At 36.7% G+C, this 20,785-nt stretch overlaps 1 protein-coding gene across 1 annotated transcript in view; it reads right to left on the reverse strand.

The window, feature by feature from the left end:
- Positions 1-20,785, reverse strand: part of LOC134531778 (DNA replication licensing factor Mcm7) — a 33,845-nt gene that overhangs the window by 10,189 nt on the left and 2,871 nt on the right. Inside the window, exons 2-8 of the mRNA XM_063367685.1 lie at positions 17,386-17,489; positions 16,342-16,482; positions 15,588-15,712; positions 10,322-10,502; positions 3,974-4,111; positions 2,857-3,039; positions 471-684 (exon numbers count right to left, since the gene is read on the reverse strand). Of these exons, the coding sequence (XP_063223755.1) occupies positions 471-684; positions 2,857-3,039; positions 3,974-4,111; positions 10,322-10,502; positions 15,588-15,712; positions 16,342-16,482; positions 17,386-17,489 (1,086 nt within the window). The remainder of the gene's footprint in view (positions 1-470; positions 685-2,856; positions 3,040-3,973; positions 4,112-10,321; positions 10,503-15,587; positions 15,713-16,341; positions 16,483-17,385; positions 17,490-20,785) is intronic.

The following is a 20,785-nucleotide window of genomic DNA, read 5'->3' on the forward strand; positions in this document are numbered from 1 at the left end:
CCAGTAACAAAAATAACGTATAGAATAACAATATTTCGTCTTTATTTCTGTTAAGATTACATTAAAAATCCTTCCAGAAATTAAAAAAAATTCCTTGCTAAGCTCTTGCCAAGTGCGAAACCGGCAAAATACTCATGGACCATTTCCAGTATTATTAATCTTTAATACAGGAAAGTCTGATGGATATTTTGTCTCATCACAGCTATTTTTACGCACAGCTACGACTGCTGGAATTCTGAACCAAATGGCTACCATTTCAATCTAAAATTTACAGTTATCGGAAGAAAACATTGAGAGCCACAATAAATATTCCCTCTGTATGAATTATTTTCAACTAAATAAAAAAACTGAAAACTCAGCACAGTGCTTTTTTTGCATGCCTTCTCTGTACTGCAACATAGTTTCCAGGAGTTATCAGGGTTTCGATCTGAACTATGTCTATAACCGACGCCAGCACTCTACGAACTCACCTCGTATCTTCATGCCGTCGGGGCGGCGGTCCACCCCGCCCACCAGCAGCAAGAGCAGAGCCTTCTTGACGTCCTCGTGGCCGTATATCTCCGGCGCCAGGCTGCTGGCCAGGTTGGCGTAGAAGTCCCCTCCCGCGATCTGCTCCAGTTCCTCCCCCGTCAGCTCCGCCCCTTCCATCTCCTCAGACTCCTGCTTGTTCAGCAGCACCAGGCGCTGCGACACAACATGCCCGTCGAGGTCTCAGGTTTGCGCTGCCTGACTCTCACTTCCTCACCTTGGGCCGACCTCCGCTCCAACTCCCGCTTCAGCACCATTTCCCTCGCTTGTGCTTCCCTCCAAGTTCGTCTCCCTTCGGCCCACAACCTCCCCACCGCTTTCTAACCCTCCTTCCACTACATTTACCTCCCTTCCCATCCTAGGCTTCTGGTGCTTTCTAGTCGGTCGTCCCCTCCTCACCATCCGCTTCTCCAAGTCCCCCTGTGATCTATTGGTTAAGTTAGTTGTGACAGTTGAAACCACCATGTGACTTTTTTTTCTGCAGATTCTTTTTTAAGACTTTGCTTTTCTGTTTAAATCATTTTGCTCTTTAACTTCTGCTTCTTAAATACAAGGTATGTTCAAAAAGAACCAAACTTTTGAAATAGCGCGGCAACCAGCAGAGGGGGTGCATTGCGGCTACTGAGCATACCTAGTGGCAGGTTTACACACAAACTGCAGTTTGCCATGATTCGCTATGAAAGTTAGTTGGCGATTTACAGCCACTGAAGTGAGCTCGAGCACAAGTTGTTCGTTGGAATAGTGCCAAGTGACAAATGAAAGATCTTGAAGAACATGTGTGTGAAATTTTCCTAAAAACTTGGAAAAATTTTTATAGACATTTCCATTACTTAGCCAAGCATACAGGAAGGACTGTTTAAGTTGCACTGAGTGCTATGAGGGGTTTTATGCGTTTTAAACATGGGGCAAAATGTTGGTCGGTAACAATCCCAAGCCTGGACGACCTTCCATATTAACAGTTGATAAACATGTTGAGAGAGTTCGTGTTGTGATTAATGGAAATCTAGTTTATCTGTTCAAGAAGTTACAGACAAAGTGGGCATCAGCGAAGGATCATGCCAGTCATGCGTCATGTCAGTGCAAAATTTGTGCCATGTTTGTTAACTGATGATCAGAATCAGACCCGTGTTGAAATAAGCAAGGAACTGCTTGACACTGCCAATGCCAATGAAAACTTCCTTATGAACTTCAAACAGGTGATAAGATTTGGGGTTTATGTCTATGATGTTGAAATGAAGGTGCAGTCGTCACAGTGGGTGGGCGAAGAGTCTCTTCATCCAAAAAAGGCATGCATGAGTCAGTCAAAGATCAAGGTGATGTTGGTTATGTTTTATGACTTCGAAGGCATTCCCATCAGGAATTTGTACCACGTGGTCAGATTGTAAACAAGGAAGTCTACCAGGGAATTCTAGCATGCCTGAGGGATGCTGTGCACAGGAAGAGGCCTTAATTGTGGAGAACCAGACTTGGATGTTGCATCGTGAAAATGCACCGGCTCATGAGTAACTCCTTGTTCACAGATCCCTGGCAAAACATCACACTTCCGTTGTGCCCCATCCACCCTATTCTCCAGACTTAGCACCAGTAGACTTCTTCCTGTTTCCCAAACTTAAAACTACATTGAAAGGACATCATTTCCAAATCATAAAAGAGATTCAGGACAATGCAACAAGAGATGTGCGTGCCATTCCAGACAGTGCGTTCCATGAGGCTTTCAAAAAATGGAAAAAAAATTGGGAACAGTATATTTTTATTTTTATAAATCCTGTTTTGTAATACCTATTCCACCAAAATAGTGTAATGTTTGAAAGTAACATTTTAACAATAAAAAAATTTATAGTAGATTTGTCTAAAACAGTCACATACAGAGCAATTAAAATTAATCGGCAAGCACTTTTAGTTTAAAAGTGATTCAACAAGAGATGCACAACAAAAAAAAATTAAATCATTTTTCTGGTCCAAGCACTTTGGTACAAATTATGTTCATAAATGACATTCCTTGAATTTCAAAAATTAAAAGATATTTTTTGTGATATTAATTAATTCTTGGTTAAATGCTGAATTATTCCATGATATAAGATGCCTTTTGATGCTACAATCTACGATGTGCAGCCTATTAACTTATATTTTGTTGTTTTACGGTGTATTGACATGCTTTTTGGTGTTATTTCAGTTTTATCACAATTCACCATATAATCTTGTTTCCTACAAATGACTAATAACTAAACCATGTGCCAGAAAGATCCAAATCCTTGGCAGCACACACAAGAGATACGAAACTGCCTTTCGAAACACTGAAAGACAGTGAGTGCAGAGGCCAGTCCTCACGTGGGCATCGAGGAAGGTCTCTGACAGCAGCCCCTGGGTCATCTGGCGGAAGCCCGCACGAAGCAACGGCAGGAATATCCCGGTGATGGACACGTGGTCCCCCGGGACGGCCAGCCGGGTCACCTCCCCGCGGCAGAACACAGTCAGGCTGCGAGGGATGTTGCCGACAGGCACCTGGTCGCTCTGCACATTCGGTTCACGCTCTTAAGTCACCTGTGTCAATCAAACTCCTGCAATGCTGCTGACACAAAAATATACCTCACATCACTGTCAAAACTACAGATGTGCAAAAACCAATCTCTTGTAGCAAAAAAAAACGTGAATCAAATATTTGCAAACATTGGTTAGTATTACTGTATTAACTGTGGTGTCAAATAAGCCTCGCACAATTAATATTTAGACTGTGACAAAAAATATTTCTTATTCAGAATAAGCCTTGCACAAAGCTTTTAAAAACAAAACTTGGGACTAAATTTCAAGTTTATATTAAATGTGTATTATGCCTGAGCAGATATTCTAATTTTTAAATACAAATACATATTCAATTGAACTTTGAACACTAACATTTTGAATTAACAAATATTCAATTGGTTACAAATATTTGTCATAGCATAACTCGTGAGCGTGTCATATACCAAAATTAACTGTTGAGGTTAAGTATATGTCATATATATTGTATCTTGTATAGTTTATAGTTTCGTTAGGTTTAGTTCATAAAAGCAGTGATTTGCCAGTTTTGTACTTTTGTAGAACTTTATGCTGTTGTCATAAATACATTTCAAAAAATTATAAGTTTACTAGGATGCTTATAATGTATTTTCCCCATTTTTCCCAATTTTCTGAGTGAAATCTGATCTTACCTTCCAAATTTTTCCCGAAGTTAAATTTCCTTTACCGCACACCCTAATTAGAATGAAATAAAAAGTGAAATGTTCAGGAGACAGCACTTTATGGTGGAGAAGGAAAGGGGTAAAGATTCACACACCTATATCTAATTCAATAGGATAGGATTATTGAAGTTTCATGTCTAATGCACCCATTTTTTTCCTCAAGCTTCTGAAAAAAAATTGGCTTTACTATCAATACTTCTTTTTTAAAAATGAGGCAGTGTACTCACGTGCTCTTGGATCTTCACCTCCTGGAACTTGACGAACTTGGACCCGCGCGTCTGCAGGTAGAGGCGGCCGCCCGCCTTGTTAACCCGGCAGTCATCGCTGGGGCACAGGAACAGCGGCGTGAAGGTCAGCGAGTTGACCTGCCAACAAGGCGCCAAGCAGGTCAGAGCGAACAAGCTACAATGCATCACAGCTGATCACAAGTGTTCTGGGAGCCGATTCTCACAGACACACCCCGTCAACATGTGCAAAAAAAAAAGGGCATGTATTAAACTTGCTACAGCTGGACAAAGTTAAATAAAATAGTTTCATATTTTTTTAACCCTGTTCGAAAAATAAATTAACATGCTTGACCAGAATTTTTTTTACTGGGGCTAAATTTCTCATTAACAAGGTCACAATAACACAGACAAGAAATAATGGAAAAATAATCGGCCATGGCCCATTTTAAAAAAACTACCCCAGCAATGTACATGTAGAAATTAAAGGAAAACGTGAAAAACTGAGATTGGAATGGCCGGGCCTGGATTCGAAACTCGGGTGCCCTAGAATGCCATAGTCTTGCCATTGCACCACTCCATTAGCCAGAATAAAAGGTTTCCAGGTTAGGTCGAAAGCACTATTAGTTAATGAATAAATTAATTATGAGACAGTTGCAGGATAAGATCTGAAATGGTTCTATGAATGAATGAATGAATGAATGAATGAATGAATGAATGAATGAAATGAATGAAATGAATGAAATGAATGAAATGAATGAAATGAATGAATGAATGCACACGCGAATGAATGAAAAACTGAATGATTGGAGGCTCCACGTCTTGTTGACATCGAGATCACTAGAGATGAAGAGAGTTGATGAAATGACAATGGAGCCTTGAGAAAATACATAGTTGGGGAACGCCAGAGTATCCCAAGAAAAACCACCAGCAAGTGGCAACATCCGCCATGTCTTCCACTTACAAAAACCCCAGACTTGACCTCACTGGGAATGGAACTCAGATCACCTTGATGGAGGACAAGTGACCTAACCATTTAACCCTTTCAGTCTATTCGGCCCTTATAGTGGCCATAGTGTAGGATTTATATCCCTATGATAAACTGAGTTTATAAAGTCTTTGAATATGTTGGTCATGGTGTACATTCTAGTTGACATTCACTGTTAAGATAATAAATTAAGTATTACTTTTCATTAGTCATGTGCAAAGAGTATATTTTGTAAATTTGAATAGAAGTCAAAAACGAAGATGTAAGTCTTTGCCAAAATATCACTTAAATATTTTGCTACATTAAGAATAAACGATAAACCATAGAAAAAAACTGAGTGTTCAATCAGAACATCCTGTCTACCACACACTATATAAGAACAATGCAAGAAACATTAAGAAAGTTAACCAACTCAACTCTAAACTGCTACTGCATGTAAATAAAAACAGGGTGTCTACTGACCCTGGAAAACCTGGAAAACCTGGAAAAATCAGGGAATATTGTAATCAGGGAATAATCAGGGAAAAATCAGGGAATTTTTTTAAAAATCAGGGAATTTTTGTTTGGTAGGTTGTAGTTGGCCATACGTTTTTTGTTTATTGATCTGCTTGCATTGACGTAGCATCAAGTGTATCGTGTCCCATTTTTTTATTTTTGAATGGAAAATAACGAACAGTTCCCACGTCCATTTTCTTTTATTTACCATCGGATTCGGAAGTGGCGTTAAATCACGTGATACAAACTGGTTCAAGCTGATCTGTTATCCTGCTGACGTACGTACTGCAGCATGTGCTTCCCACGTTCTGATTATACTGACAGGTGCATTTAATTTTAAGTATCTATGGATGCCCTCAACGTAAACTGGGCATTTTTGTTAGCTTTGAAAATACATATCACAGACACTTTTAGTGAAGATTCGCCATCGTTGCTAGAAATTGGTAGCTGTGGGCTTCATACGGTCTATGGTGCTTTCAAAACTGGAATTTCTGCTATACAATTGGACGTTGTTAGTTTTTTCAGGCACAGTTACTATTTGTTTATGCATGTACCTGCAAGGAGGGCAGATTACATTAGAATAACGGGATCAGAGCTTTTTTCCAATAAATTTTGTGCAATCAGATGGAATACTGCAGTTGCTGAGCGTGCCATGAAAACGTTACCCCACCTAAAGAAATTTGTTAATGAAGTTTCTATTTCATCTGTGTCTTTCAGTGTAGTGAAAAGTGCTCTTGAAGATAATCTTCTAGAAGTAAAATTGACATTCTTCTACTCTTTGGCATCAGAGCTGGAATTGTTTCTCACAATGTTCCAAAGTGAAGCACTCATGGCACCTTTTCTTTATGATTCACTGGTAGACATTTTATTAGCTTTGGCAGGAAAGTTTTTGAAACCAGAGGTACTGAAGAGCTTTAGGGAGAAACGCAATGTATCTCGATTGGATGTAGATAACCAGGAAAATCTATTGACTGCTAACAATATCAAGTTGGGTTATGCAGTACGCCATGCCATCAAGAAAGAGAAAGTACCAGTAAAGTCTGTCATGTTACTGAAAAATGATGTTAGGACTTGTCTAAAGGTTATGGTAAAAAAAACTTCAAGACAAAAGTCCCCTGAAGTACAAACTTACCAAGGGAATTTCCTGCTTATATCCGTCTGTGGCTTTAAATTCGGGTGTGAGAAAACCGCGCGTGAGTTACAGTTTAGAATGTTGTCTTCAAAACAAGTGGCTATAAGGACAAGAAGCTGATAACATTGAGTGATCATATCAGTTGGTATGTTCCTCGCAAGATTCTGAAGCACTGTTCTCATCTTTTTCTCGAGAAGACTAGCGCCTTGATCACTTGTGGATGCTCATTCTTAAGGCACATACAGTATCTGCCAAAACAGGCCTTCTAAAGTTTGTGAGGATGATGTTGGTACTTTCCCATGGAAAGAGGATTTTCAGTGAATTATAATCTGCTGACTGAAAACTTGCAGGAAGAAATACTGATCGCACAAAGACAGATGTACGACTTTGTTCAACGTTCTGGAGGTGTAGAGCATGTTGATATCACCAAGTCCGTGTTATAGTATGCAAGAAATGCTAGTTGTAGGGGTAAGGAAGCCCTGCAAACAAAACAAAAAGAAAGGAAGCTACAGACAAGAAGAAGGCAGAAAAAGAAGAGTTGAAGAGGAGATCAAGGCATTGCAGTTGAAGGCTCGAGTGTTGGATTTGGCTCGCTCTGAAGCAAGTGCAATAGACGCAAAAGTTGAGTCACTGCGAAACTGATGGAAGCTTCCTTTTACTTATGTTTTTGCAAAAGTGTGTGAAATATTTGTAGCAGCATGTTTTATTTGCCATCAATTGAGTCACTTTGGCCACGTCTGGAAGAAGGTATTTTTTTTTTACTAATTTAAGTGAGTTTAAATACTTTGAAACCCGTCTATGTACTGTTATGCAGTTTTTTTCAGTTTCGTGGAATGTCGTACGTAATTGTGTTACAGAAAACCTGGAAAAGTTCAGTTTTAGACCTGGAAAACCTGGAAAAATCAGGGAATTTCATTTATTAGATCTGGTAGACACCCTGTAAAAAGAAAAAGTTTTAAAACCAAAAATTACATAGGTAGGTAATACGTGGATTAATTTATGAAGTACATAGTTATTAAACATGAACGTATTACAGTTACAGCATGTAAGAATGAAGTATTCCATAGGGAAAATAGTCCCCCTCCCCCCTAGTTATTCTTTTATAATAGGGATGGGTCGGTACCGGTTCTCGGTTCTCGGTTCCTACGGTTCTCAGCATTTTAACCGGCACCGAGAACCGCAGCTAAAATGTCGATGTCGATGTCGGTGCCGGTACCGGCAGTATAGCAAAACCCTTTACGAAAATAGTCCTTCACTATAACTTAACTGCAGCATGAAATGGCTCAACTCACGTCCAAACCACATATGAATTATTTTTTTGGACTTCCGTGGAATAATATTCATCTCTAACTATAAAATAAATAACACGTGAAAATATTTAATGTTCTCGCCACATCTGTAAACAAAGTACGTTTTACAATCAAAACATAACAGTTGAAGGTGCCATAGATGTAGTTCATAGAGGTGTGCAACTCTATGACGTGCCTCAGCAGAGATGTGAGAACAGAAAGACGCCATGTTTGTTTCAATTTGTTTTTAAAAATAGGCAGTTAATTGAGTCGTTGACACGTAAGTAAGGGTGACTGGTGTATTGCAAATTCCACAGAATATTTGTTTAATATAATTAATGATTGATTAAAAATTTTCCGTAATAATTTTCGGCGTTATAAAATTTTATGCATTTTTTTGTGCAGTGCTTTGGAATGTAAGTTCACTGCATCTGCAGCCATCTAGTGTAATGGCTAGTAACTTTCTCATTTAGACAAACGGGATTTTTTTGAAGGGGGAAGTTACAAAATGCTTGTTGACACTTGTAAAGTATAATTATTAGTGGTGCGCCGATGCGGATACCGATGAATCGTAATCGGCGATTATGGGTACTTACCGATTAATCGTAATCGGCAATTATCTTAACGATTACTTTGCCGATTATTTACGTCCCGGCGTAATTAAGTAGGCTTATACAGTGTAATATTTTTGTTACGCATTTTAGGACGAAATACGGTAATATTTGTATATATTACAAAATTCATCTAACTCCGTCATATCATAATTACAGATATTTCGTTAAGTTTAATAAATCTCATTGCCTCGAACAATAAAAAATACATTTTTCTTACACGTTTATTTACGTTTCGTCTTTTGTTTAGTGGCCTTGTACATTACCTATAGCCAGAGACGCAAAATAGATGGCACGCAATCAAAATGCCAGAAACAGTTGCAGTGGATTCTATGACAATCGATCTTTTCGAGTCGTAGTAGCGGTTCAAAATCGTGGTCCCGATACCTTCTAGTATTTATCAGTGTTTTACAAACTCATTATGGGCGTCTTTGGTAACATTATCCGTTTGTTATTTGTATGTGACGTGAAAAGTGAAAAAGTCTATTTATAATTTTATATATTCAGTCAACATAAATAAAATCACATGTGCTAGAATTGGTTTTTAGTCATTTTTATATAATTATAGTGAGATGGCGAGTAGGGAGAAAAAAAGTGAAGTGTGGAAACATTTTTCTATAAACTCAAGTGAACAAAATAAAGCAGCATGTTTACATTGTTAAACGGTAATTTCTTGATGCAACCTTATGTGATAGTCGATAATAATGCTAGTTTTCCACAACAAAAACTTACCCATTGTAAATTACAATTATTAGACTGTAGTTCAAGTTGTTTACAATATCAAATATAAATAGAAGTTAATTTAATTTACACTTTGCAATGACTTAATAGTGTATTTTATATATTTTTATACTGTTATTATAACTGTATTCTCAATTTTACCTAATCTTGTTATTAAATTCACATGGGAATAAAAAATTTTGTGTGCATTATTATTATTACACTTAAAAAAATTTCTTCATTATAATCGGTAACTGAATCGGTATCTGCCGATTATTGCTCTCATAATCGGTAATCGAATCGGTAATCGGTAAAGTCATATCGGTGCACCACTAATAATTATTCTGGCCAAATAGAGCAAATTGTGTAAGAAATGGCATCAGAAGTGTGGCAGTAATTTACTGTTGACTGTGCAAACATACTGAATTCAATGTAGGCAATAAGTTTGATGGACAATTTAATATTCTAATTCTTTGAAAGTTCACCATCATTGTATTTATTTCCATTATTGTAACTTTTTCTTTTTATTCCTATGTTTTAAAGTAGGGTTTGATTAATATAGTAAATTTTAGTTTTATTAAGGTTGGTGTGTTTACTGTACCTTGAAAACTATAACTAAACCTTTTAATTTGCTTTGATAGCTTCTTTAAATACTGAATCATTATGCCAATGCATTTCTTTGTAAGCATACAATAAAAAACATTGAGGACAGAACAATACAAACAAATTATTATTTTCAGTGTTATAAACAGTAAATTGTTGAAGTTGTAAGTATGGACACATGCTTTTTAGTAGTGCTTTTTTGTAGCCAAAACAGTAAATAGTTTATTACTTAAAACACCTCATAAATAATGTGTGAACAATATTTATTTTATTTTTTTAAGTCAGAACCGAGGAACCGAGAACCGAGAACCGATTTTTAAGAACCGGTACCGAACCGAGAACCGGGAAAAAACAGGAATTGACCCATCACTATTTTATAACCTGACGCTCTTAGGCATTAGCCCCTGCCGCCTTGGAGCCCCTGTGGGCAAATACACCATACACACAATAGGAAAAGGTGTTAGGACTCCTGCTATGACTAGTCAGCTCGGGGACCCCCGAGCGACGACGTACCGGCTGGTAGGTCTCGGCCCCGCACTGGTCGCAGGTGTAGGTTGCCACCGCCATCATGGGCTTGACCTCCGTGCAGCGAGTCACGATGCCCCGCACCGTCACCAGCTTGCCGATGTGCTCCGCCTTCACCTCCCGGATGGGCAGTGGCTTGCGCAGGGCCGCGTCCTTGAAGTAAACCTCGCTGCGACACGGCAGCAACCGTGATCGCTAGGGTTGTCTCGCACCAACACCCATGCTGAATACAGCTACCTAAACCTACCTAGTTCAGCATTTCCCAACCTTTTTGAACCACTGCTAAACATAAATTGTAGACATTGGCAGCACACCACACATAATTTTTACTACTTTTTTATACATCTTTTTTTATTGGTTTCAAAAATTTTTAAACTATTATAGTGAAAATAATGGATATCTATATTTACAGCATGGACATATACTGGTGCCAATTTCATCATAAGAGAAATTTACAAGAACTCTTTTGAAAAAGTGTGCTGCAATTAGAAAAAAACTGAGTTTTATGTTGATTGTTCAAAATAGCTACATTTATCAGAAAGCAAAGAATGATGTGATGTGGTCGCCTGGAAAAGCGAAAAAGGATGGGAAGGGGGTGTCTTGGCTAGCAGCCATAGTGAAGAGAAGCAGCAGAAGGAAGTGGAAACCGCAGGGACAAGGGACAAACTCCATTTGAAATCCACCCCCAACCCTTCAAGGCATTCCAAAGTGTTTTCACTCATCAGTCACGCAGCTGACACCTGACATCTACACATCCCCACACCCCCCCCCCCCCCCTGCTTCCCAAAGATTCACAAATCCTTAAACAAGAGCTGAACTAAATTTGCATAAGTGACAGTAATTAACAGTGGTCTAAACGTCTAAAGTGGTTTAAGAGATGTAGCAGTTACGATACACACACCATGTATTTTTAAAATTAAGCTGTTCCCAATGTTTTTAATTAACATTTCTTCCTGTGGCAAGATACAAGTTTGCAATTATTATGTACCCATAATTAATTTTCTTTAATTTGATTTAAAATAGATAAGTATCACTGTTGTTTAGCTGACCTGAGATCTTATATTATAGTAATGGTTACATCAACTATACTATGTGCTAGATTTGCTCTAACGGTTACCTAAACTTAATATTACCATTTTTATGTATAAACTGTACAGTAGTTTTTCTAGACATGTACAATGTATTATGTTTTAAAGAGGTAATATTTGTATTTTATTTGTGTAAATAGCAATGCATATGCACATATTTTACATTGTATGACGAGATGCTCTATATTCCGGAGCCTTGTCTCCATGTGTGATCCACAAAAAAATATATATATAAATGATTTCAGCAGTTATAGTAAAAATTATTGATTGAATTATTGTGTGGTGAATATGGTAAAACTGAGCTGTACCATGTTTTATCGCATAATGGTCGCACTGTTATTTGGAAAAAATTTCTTGCATAATAGTCGCATTATGTTTGTGGTCCCACTGTTAGATTCCGAGCGCTTTATGTAGGTAGTAAACATGAGTTTGCCAAAGATCACAGAACAAAGAAATATGCAATTAGATTTCAAGTTGCTGTCAGGCAGTATGGTAGTTATAATGAAAAAATACAGTAATTACAATTACAGTAAAACTCAAGTACAGGAGCACAATCCTTTATCTGAAATGGTCGGGACCAGCAGCATTCCAAATTTCGGAATTTTTCGGATTTCGGAATTTTAATATACAGGAGGCCTAGTAAAGCCAAGTTAGGTTATGTCAGATGTATTAAGGATTTCAAGCAACATAGTACAAAAAACAACAAAGTAAATAACGTAAATAAACACTGCAGCATAAATAAATACCTGAAACAATCGCCAAAATAATTTGTTTTTAACAACTGATACTGTAAAACATCTGGAGAATGTTTATGGTGCGTCGTCATCGCCGCCGATGTCGCTGTCAACTCGTACATCTCGTGATCGGCCGGGAGCAGGATTTTCCTTCTCCTGAGATGAAGCAGCACGAATGATGGCATTTTTAAATTCCTCTTGAAGTGTCACTTGTTTTGTTTTAGGCTTCTGACTAAGCAATTTTTCTTTAATCACATACACAGACATTACTTCTTGCGCACTTACAAATGAACGTTGCTCGAGTTCAGTTTCCGCAATAATTCCACCTTCCGAGTTATTGATAATGTTAAGTGTTTTCGTTTTTTTTCGCTACCACCCATCTTCATATCGGAATGCCTTTTTGCCATTGCAGTCTTCAAATATGGCAACACGTTCGCGTAACAACAAGGTTAACTACTAAACGCGATAAAACAACTCCTATCGTAGCCAAGCAGCAAGCTGTAACTGGCGCTAGTTTGCTGGACAAACGGTAAACACAGCGCCTCGGCGTTGCCAAATTGCATGCTGCCTTGCTGACGCAGTGCTGCCAAGTCACTCGCTCTCACTAGTCACGCGATCGCGACTTGAGTTTGCCACACAACTGCGAACAATATCGCGGACGTTGAAGTTTCGAAAAAAAATTAGGAATTGAGAGTTGTTCTGATTTTGGAATTTCGGATAAAGGATGGTGCACCTGTACAACGTACCTACACAACATGATTTCCCATCCAATACGGTCCAAAAAGGTTTCGGTCCCACAATTTTCTCCACAATATGTACTCCCCCCCCAATAAAACAATTTATATAAAGTTGCAAAACATTATTTGTTAGGTTATCACCATTACTTATTTAAAATAAATACAAAGTTGTCCGAAATGTAATTTTTTTTAAAGATGTTTCCAAACATTTTAACCTCTAATTTTCTGTCACCACTGTGTAGCGCATATAAAAATGTAGCTAGCACTAGTTATCATATTTAGTTACGTTGATGCACAGTCTAATATCAATATTGATAGTTCACCAATTCCATGCAACATGAGCACTGTCTTGTGCAGAGTAAATTACATTTGATAGCCTCCACTCTTTCGTAGTTAGTGTGTACTATGATGTAGGGTTGTGCGAGAATGAGATCAAGAAATTTTCGAGAAAGAAAATATTTTTCTCGCGAGAAACGAGACGAGAATGAGAAATTTTTAAATAATCAAGATTTACTGTAGATATCACTTTCAAAATATATTGTTCTGTACATAAAACTGTTGTTTATCATATAGAATGTCAATTTAGTTGCCTGTGCACAACTGACATGCACCACACGTTATGTAAGCCTACACTAAATTATAAATAAACATTCACTCACTTAGGTAAAAGTCTAGTAGCTAACATGTTAATTGTGGTTCTCGTTGACTTATCGCCACTTTTTGTGTAATACTGCCACACTGATATGTCCACATCTTCCATTTTACCGTAAAATCAAAGTTTAATTTGACAACAATGTTTACTTCTGTTAAACTGTTATATTCCAGCAACACTTTTTTTTCCCCTTGGTTACGCCGCAGTTAGAGATAAAGTAGTATTAGTAAATTATTCTCATATTTCTAATAACATTTTACAGGCGTCACATTATTTATTCATAACCGCAGAGCAGCTCGCGTAAACGGGAAACTCTGGTACTGTAATGAAAACAAAGAAATTGATACTAGGGAGGCTTTGGCGGGATTCATTACTCGTGACGTCTTACGACTGAGTGAAACAAAGGTGGAAAAGGAAATGGGATGAACATACTATTTATTCTGCCTTTTCAACAGGTTTGAACACACACATCCACGTAATTTTACGTAATACAAGGGCGTGAATTGTTCTGCGTGTTCAATCCATTCCTTTACATTCCAGCCCATTTAATGATCACATGACTTGCGCAGTCTTTTATTGGAAATGAAATAAGAAACGGAACAGCGAAGCAGACTCGGTCTGGCAGCATGACCACCATTCCCTTTTGTTTGTTAAAAAGTAAATTTTGTATTTTTCCGTTATAATCAACATTTCAGTTTGCTATTAAACATTACCGAACAAAATATTATGACTAAATTAAAGGTAATGCTTTTAATAACTTTTACGTATTAACGTGTATGTAAACGAAACCAATTTTGTAGGTTAGGTTTGAACGTATTTTATTATGTATTACGCTTACGTAATTTAAAAATTAAATACGGCAGTTTTTCTTTCAGGATAAATTCGAATTTCATATGACAGTTTTTATTCACAGTTTCGGTTATTGATAAAGGTTTTGGATGGTTGACTATCGGCTAGTCTTATATCTCTTAATGATTGCATCATGTTTGCTTTGTGTTCCGCCAAATCATTTTTCGTCCAAACAGGCAGACGCCTTTGGTATTTTTAAAACATTTAAACTAAAATAATGGCAGTGTGTCTGTAATGTTCAACATATAAAAATACAACTATCAATATCAAATTTAGTTTCCATACCAAATTGAGTTGTTACCGGTACCAAAAAAATTCTCGTTTTTTTTTTTTTTTCAAGAAATTATTTTTCTTGCTCGCTGTTCGAGAATGCAAAATTTCTCGAAATTTTTCTTGAGGTTCGAGATCTCGCACAACACTACTATGATGATACTTACGGGAATACTTACTTCCGGTTCATGTTTTTATTTACCTATTTTAAGTTTAACGAAATATGTTTTTGTTGCATAACCAATTAATTTAATTTGTTTTGGCATGCTTTTGTAAACTCTACTTTTTAATTAAACATACTTTGAATGCAACATTCTTTAGTTTATAAAAAATACATAACTGCTGATCTCGCATAAAAATCACACCACTACTTTTCATACTTGATTGTAGCATAAAACGTTCAATGATTCTGGGATAAAACTCTGTATAATGTGACCCCCACTTATAGTTACAACAGTTTTGGTAAAAAAAAAACATAGCATTATATTTCGTATATACAGTATATGTGGGTTTTTTTTATGAAAACAGTAATACATGTTCATATATTTTACATTGTATGGCTCGACAAGTTCTATATTCCAGAGCCTTGTCTCCATGTGGAATTCACGGAACAAAAAAAAATTTAAAAAAAAATTTTTTTGATTGTAAATCCAAGCTATAGTTAGAAAATTTGTAACTAAAAAACCTCACAAGCTATTGTTCTTGCTTTTGTTATAGTTTATTATTGTATGGTACCATGGACTCCACTCCCCCATGAAAGAGGTTAAAAAATTCCGGAAAATTGTGCAAACACAAACCACCCCCCCCCCCCCCCCCCCCCCCCAACATTTTGGTTTCAACTGAACATGCTCTCGAAACACCAATGCTGGTTTTTTTTTTTCCCCCAACTGACGCAGTGCTGCGGAAGGGCTCGGAGGGACTCACAATCTCCTCATGAGCTCCGGGGGATACTTGTTCTGGGGAGCGTGCTGGTCGCCCGGCCGCCTCATGCGCTGCTCCATCATGGTGCGGTGCTCTATGTACACGTCAAGCGCATCCTTGGCCACCACCTGCCAGACACGCACGCACGCTCGCACGGCTGAAGCAGTTTCAGGATCCCCTCACTCCTCCCGGTTTCCACAACCTGAACGGCTGAGCACTGCCCCTTCCTTGATGCAGGCGCATTAAAATAATAAATTTCAGGGTACCAAAATTAGCGCTGGTTTAGACATTAATACGTGCCTTTTTTGGTTTAAAGGTAAGACCAAAAACCAAACAATTAATTCAAAAAAGAGTTTTCATACATAAAATCCAATCACGTGACCTGAAATTGTGCTAATTACACTGCATTTGCACAAAGCGTTGTTTGCTGCCAAGTCGGAAACAAAACAACATTAAAATACCAGTTTAATTCATTATTTGCACACTATCAGTTTTATTAAAGAGATTTTAAAGATTCTTAGTGAAATTTAAGGACTTTTTTTTCAATTAAAGAACATTAAGAACTCTTTCAAAGTTATTAAAGAGGTGTACCAGCGAAAACCAGCAATGGTATACGTCCATAAAAAATATTTCAAATTGAACACAAGATGCAATGCTTGCATAGCACGTTGGAACCGTGATTACTAAAAAAAAAAAATAAATAAACGTGGAGCGAACGTGAGAACTCAAGACGGCGATGCGCGCAGCGACCCCTCACCTCGTGACGACGGTAGGTGGGGAGCAGCTCGTGGACGATGTCGCTGACCAGCGCCACGTATCTGCGCGTGTTCCCGACCACCGCGTCGGCCAGGCCCGCGTCGAACTCTGAGAGATCGTCCAGCTCCAGCGTCAAGGCCACCTGCCATGGGCGCGACACTCGCTCAAGTTAGCTTTGTAGGGGCTTACGCAAGGTGCTTACAAATACTTAGTGAAGCCATTTCAGGCACTTTTTCCAAAATTTTTAAAAAAAATTATTTTTAAGTTTTTATTAGGAATGAATGCCAATCAAATCCTCAAACACCATCAAATCCTTAGTATTCGACGGATTTGATATTCTAGGGAAAAAGATTCAAACAAAAATATTAGAGGAATTTAAGTAAATTAAAAAATTCAACACGGATAACCTCTGAACTTTACTACGTAATTTTTTTTTTCTTCATAGTTATCCTTTTACTGTTCCACAAGATGTTGTACTTTTAACATATATGATATATGTTATTTGTGAATAAAATTATAATATGTATTAATTATGGAAACATTTTAAAGGGTTTTCTAATTTTTAATTTCTAATTTTAAGTCCCCTAAAATATACTGGATTGCTGGCACTACATTTTTTTATGGAATACAATGAGAGAGAGAAAAAAAAGACTTTTATAAACTATTTTCAGAAAACTTACCAATAAATGTTTCAAACTGAATAATACAGGCATAAATAGCATATTTCTAATAATGTAACAAAACTGCACTTCGTAGTTGAATACCGCTCTTGATAAAAAAAAAAAAAAAAAAGATAGGATTCTAAATATTCAATTTTATAGACCACTACACGTTATTATGATTATTAATTGGTATTAATTTTAGCCATTTCAGCCTCATCTACTAATGTGTGGCCTAACATTTTTTTTTTGTTGAGTGCATGTTTGTTCACATGATGCCTACAAACAACATTCGCCGAGGGGAGGACTCCTCGTCACCAGGCGGAAGCCCAATTGCAAGAGGGTTTATAAAAATTTACCAAGCAGTAGCACAATGCCAACTGTACCTGCTCTCTGTGGGCAATGTTTTCAAGCTGAGCCGCGTACTTGAAGTGCTTCTGACTGCTGTCGTCCACCGTCGCAAATTCCATGAGGAACTGCTTCAACTGCTCTGGAATTAAAAACAGGAGAAAAACTTTTATGAAATTTAAGTTCTAACATTTTGCCAGAAATGTAATATAAATTAAATGACTAAGGTAAATCAGGAAGAGCCGAATAACACTATTTGCTATACCAGCATCAAACTTTTGGGGTTTTAAACAATTACACAGGAGGTACACTGTCGCCTCCACAAACCCAACCAAAAAAAAAAATACCTTTCTGCTAGTCTAACAGGTGCAGGTAGATACTAAAGGTCATATTTCTCTGGGCGCATTCAAATATTCTTTAAACTTTACATTCCAAGCACCCAGTGTGTGTTCAAGTATTCTGAAATGATCCATCAAAAATTTTTGCATATTCCAATTTGCCAAATTGTTTCAGATGTTTTCTGTTCAATGCAGCTACAATCTATATAGAAAGTCTAGCAGATTTGGCTTACTTCAACCACAATGGTTTAAAACGTGGTTTAAACCAAGTGGTTTTAATAAAAAATTGTTTTTTTGACGTGACAAAGTCTAATAAATCGATGAACGCTGGCTGCACGCACGAAAAAGTGTCCCGTTATGCACATTGTCCCGTTTCGCTGTGTCCCGTTACGCTCATTGTACGCATGCGCCGCATCTATCTCTCTTCCACTCGATTGGAACAACCATCGATTTGACATTTCAATCATGTTTTCGTCAATTGAATTATTAATATTATGTAATTTAACGATCGTCCACCGATTTTCAGCACAATCGGTACGGTTATTTAAAAGTAATGTTGAATTTTCAAATACTTTTTTTGTACGAACAATGGTGTTTTACAGTTACACATAATAATTCAAATTACACCCAGGATCTTTTGCACAATGTTTTAAAAAATATTGTAACACATTATAAATAAGTTTGGTGTATTTGGGATGTGTATTTGTTATAAAATCGTATTATAAAAACGAAATAATATTATTCCCCTACGGTGCTTCCTTCTACAGTGACGGACGCGAACTGAACGAATCGCACTATCACCTTTCGCGGCAACCAGGCACTTGTTAATACATATTTTCCTTTGTTTATCCAGAGGGGCGTTATTATTAATGAATTATAAATAAAATTTTGTGCCCGGGGCCACAATTGCATATCATTTTGAGCACTGGAAGACATAAAAACTTAAAATATTCTCGACGAATTTTAATCTGTGGTTTTCATTGCTTATGACAAAAACAATTTCGGCAATTAAAGGTTAATTATTCTTGCATTTTAAAAATCTGATTACTAGTATAATTTCAAGTATTTATTTTTTTATTATTAAAAAAATTACCATCTGTCGGCAAGTGCAGTAATAATAGGTTATGTTACAATTGACTAAAAAATTATGGTGATTCATATAACTGATGATAGATATTTGATTACAGTTTATTTATATGAAAACTTGTTCATAATTATATTTAAACTTTATAGCTAAACACCAGTTTTTTAAATTAATTACAAGTAATCTACTCTATAAATAAAATTTCGTGCCCGGGGCCACAATTACATATCATTTTGAGCACTGGAAGACAAAAAACCGTAAATATTCTCGCCAAATTTTAATCTGTGGTTTTCATTGCTTATTATAACATTTTCGGCAACAAAGGTTAATTATTCTTGCATTTTAAAAATCTGATTACTAGTATAATTTCAAGTATTTATTATTTATTATAAAAATTTAAAAAGATTCAATTATATTCATAAAGTAAGTATGCAATCATTTCATCAATGTTTTGTTATGACGTCACGTTAAACTATCGTCCGTAAATCAACTTTAGACAACCAATTTTTTTAATAATGTTTTTTTTTTAAATAGAATGTATCAATTTCTTTAATGAAAGGTCTAATTCCACTTTAATAACATTAAATTTTGGTCATTAATGTTTCTAGTAATATACAGGAACACAAAATTATATAATAATTAAGATCTTATCATTTAAATGATCTGAATAAGTTGTAAATCATACCCAGCTAAATACTCCTTTAAAATTAAAAAATATTGAATAGCTAATTCCTGTTCTGTGGAAAATCCCAGAGTGAACTGTAAACACCCATTCTGTGAGAAACACCCATTTCCTCCTGCGGGGGAACATCCGTTCTGTGGTTTAAGTCGGGTCATTTCCACAATGCCAAAATACCACAACGCCGAACGTACAATAATGCCGAATACCATAACACCGAATACCATAACGCCGAATGCCAAAATGACAGCAACGCCGACAGCTAGAAAACTGCTGTGTACCACAATGCCGACAGCTAGAAAACTGCTGTGTACCACAAGGTCAAAATAACAAATGAATGAATTTGTGTGTGTTTCTTAAATGTACCTTAATGCCGAAATACCACAATCAAACCTAACCTTACCTAACCTATAATACGCACTTCGAATTTTACTGTTCTTATAATAATTATAACTTCTTGTTATGCAACAACACAAAAATGTCACATTATTATTTAATTTAATGCTAACATGAGTGTTTGTACAGATGAAATTATTATGTATTTAGAAAGTATTGTATCTGCAGAACTGTTGGTGACGAAGTAAATAGCTGCTTAAGTGAGAACCGTGTAGAATCTAAAATTGAACTTTTTTTTTTTGCTTTGAAAATAATAGAACGAAAACTATCAAGAATAAAAATAATGTAATACTAAACTAAGGGAATAAAATATAGTACAATACATCGCTCTGTAATGATAAAAATTAAAATGTCAGCATACACAGTTTGAAATAAGGTATATACCTAAACGACACAACAATGAAATACTTGGTAATTAACTATAAGTAATCATAATATATTTTGAGGTAGGGAAGGACATACAAACTAAACATGACTGTGTAAAGTTTCCATGTAGCTTCTAAAAAATGTCACTTATTGGTAGTCCACTCATGCTTTCACTGGTAGGAGTTGCGTTTACAAATTCTGTACAGCTGCGTGTTGTACATGAGGATGCTTCATCTTGTGGAGCTGTCGAGGACAGGCTCTCCATCTGGTCTTCAGCTTTGAAGACAGCAGCAAACCACTTACGCAACTCTCTGAAGGTTTGGTGTGAGAAGAGTCGAAAATCAGTTTGAGACCATCAGGAGGTTGCGCATTAATTCATGTTGCAGTGTGTCTCTTTCTTGAGACCTTGCCTCTTTAATTCTTGCTTGTCATTTCTAACTATGTTATGGGCATTGTGCTCATTTGAATATAAATTTTGGTATTGTAATATAAAGCATTCTAAACAAAAAAAATTTATATACAAATAAAAGTCAATTTACTAAGTATACCTCCACTTCTATCATGCAATTTTTTGC

The sequence above is a fragment of the Bacillus rossius genome, chromosome 5 (genome assembly GCF_032445375.1).
Source record: "Bacillus rossius redtenbacheri isolate Brsri chromosome 5, Brsri_v3, whole genome shotgun sequence".
Classification (NCBI taxonomy): Eukaryota; Metazoa; Arthropoda; class Insecta; order Phasmatodea; family Bacillidae; genus Bacillus; species Bacillus rossius.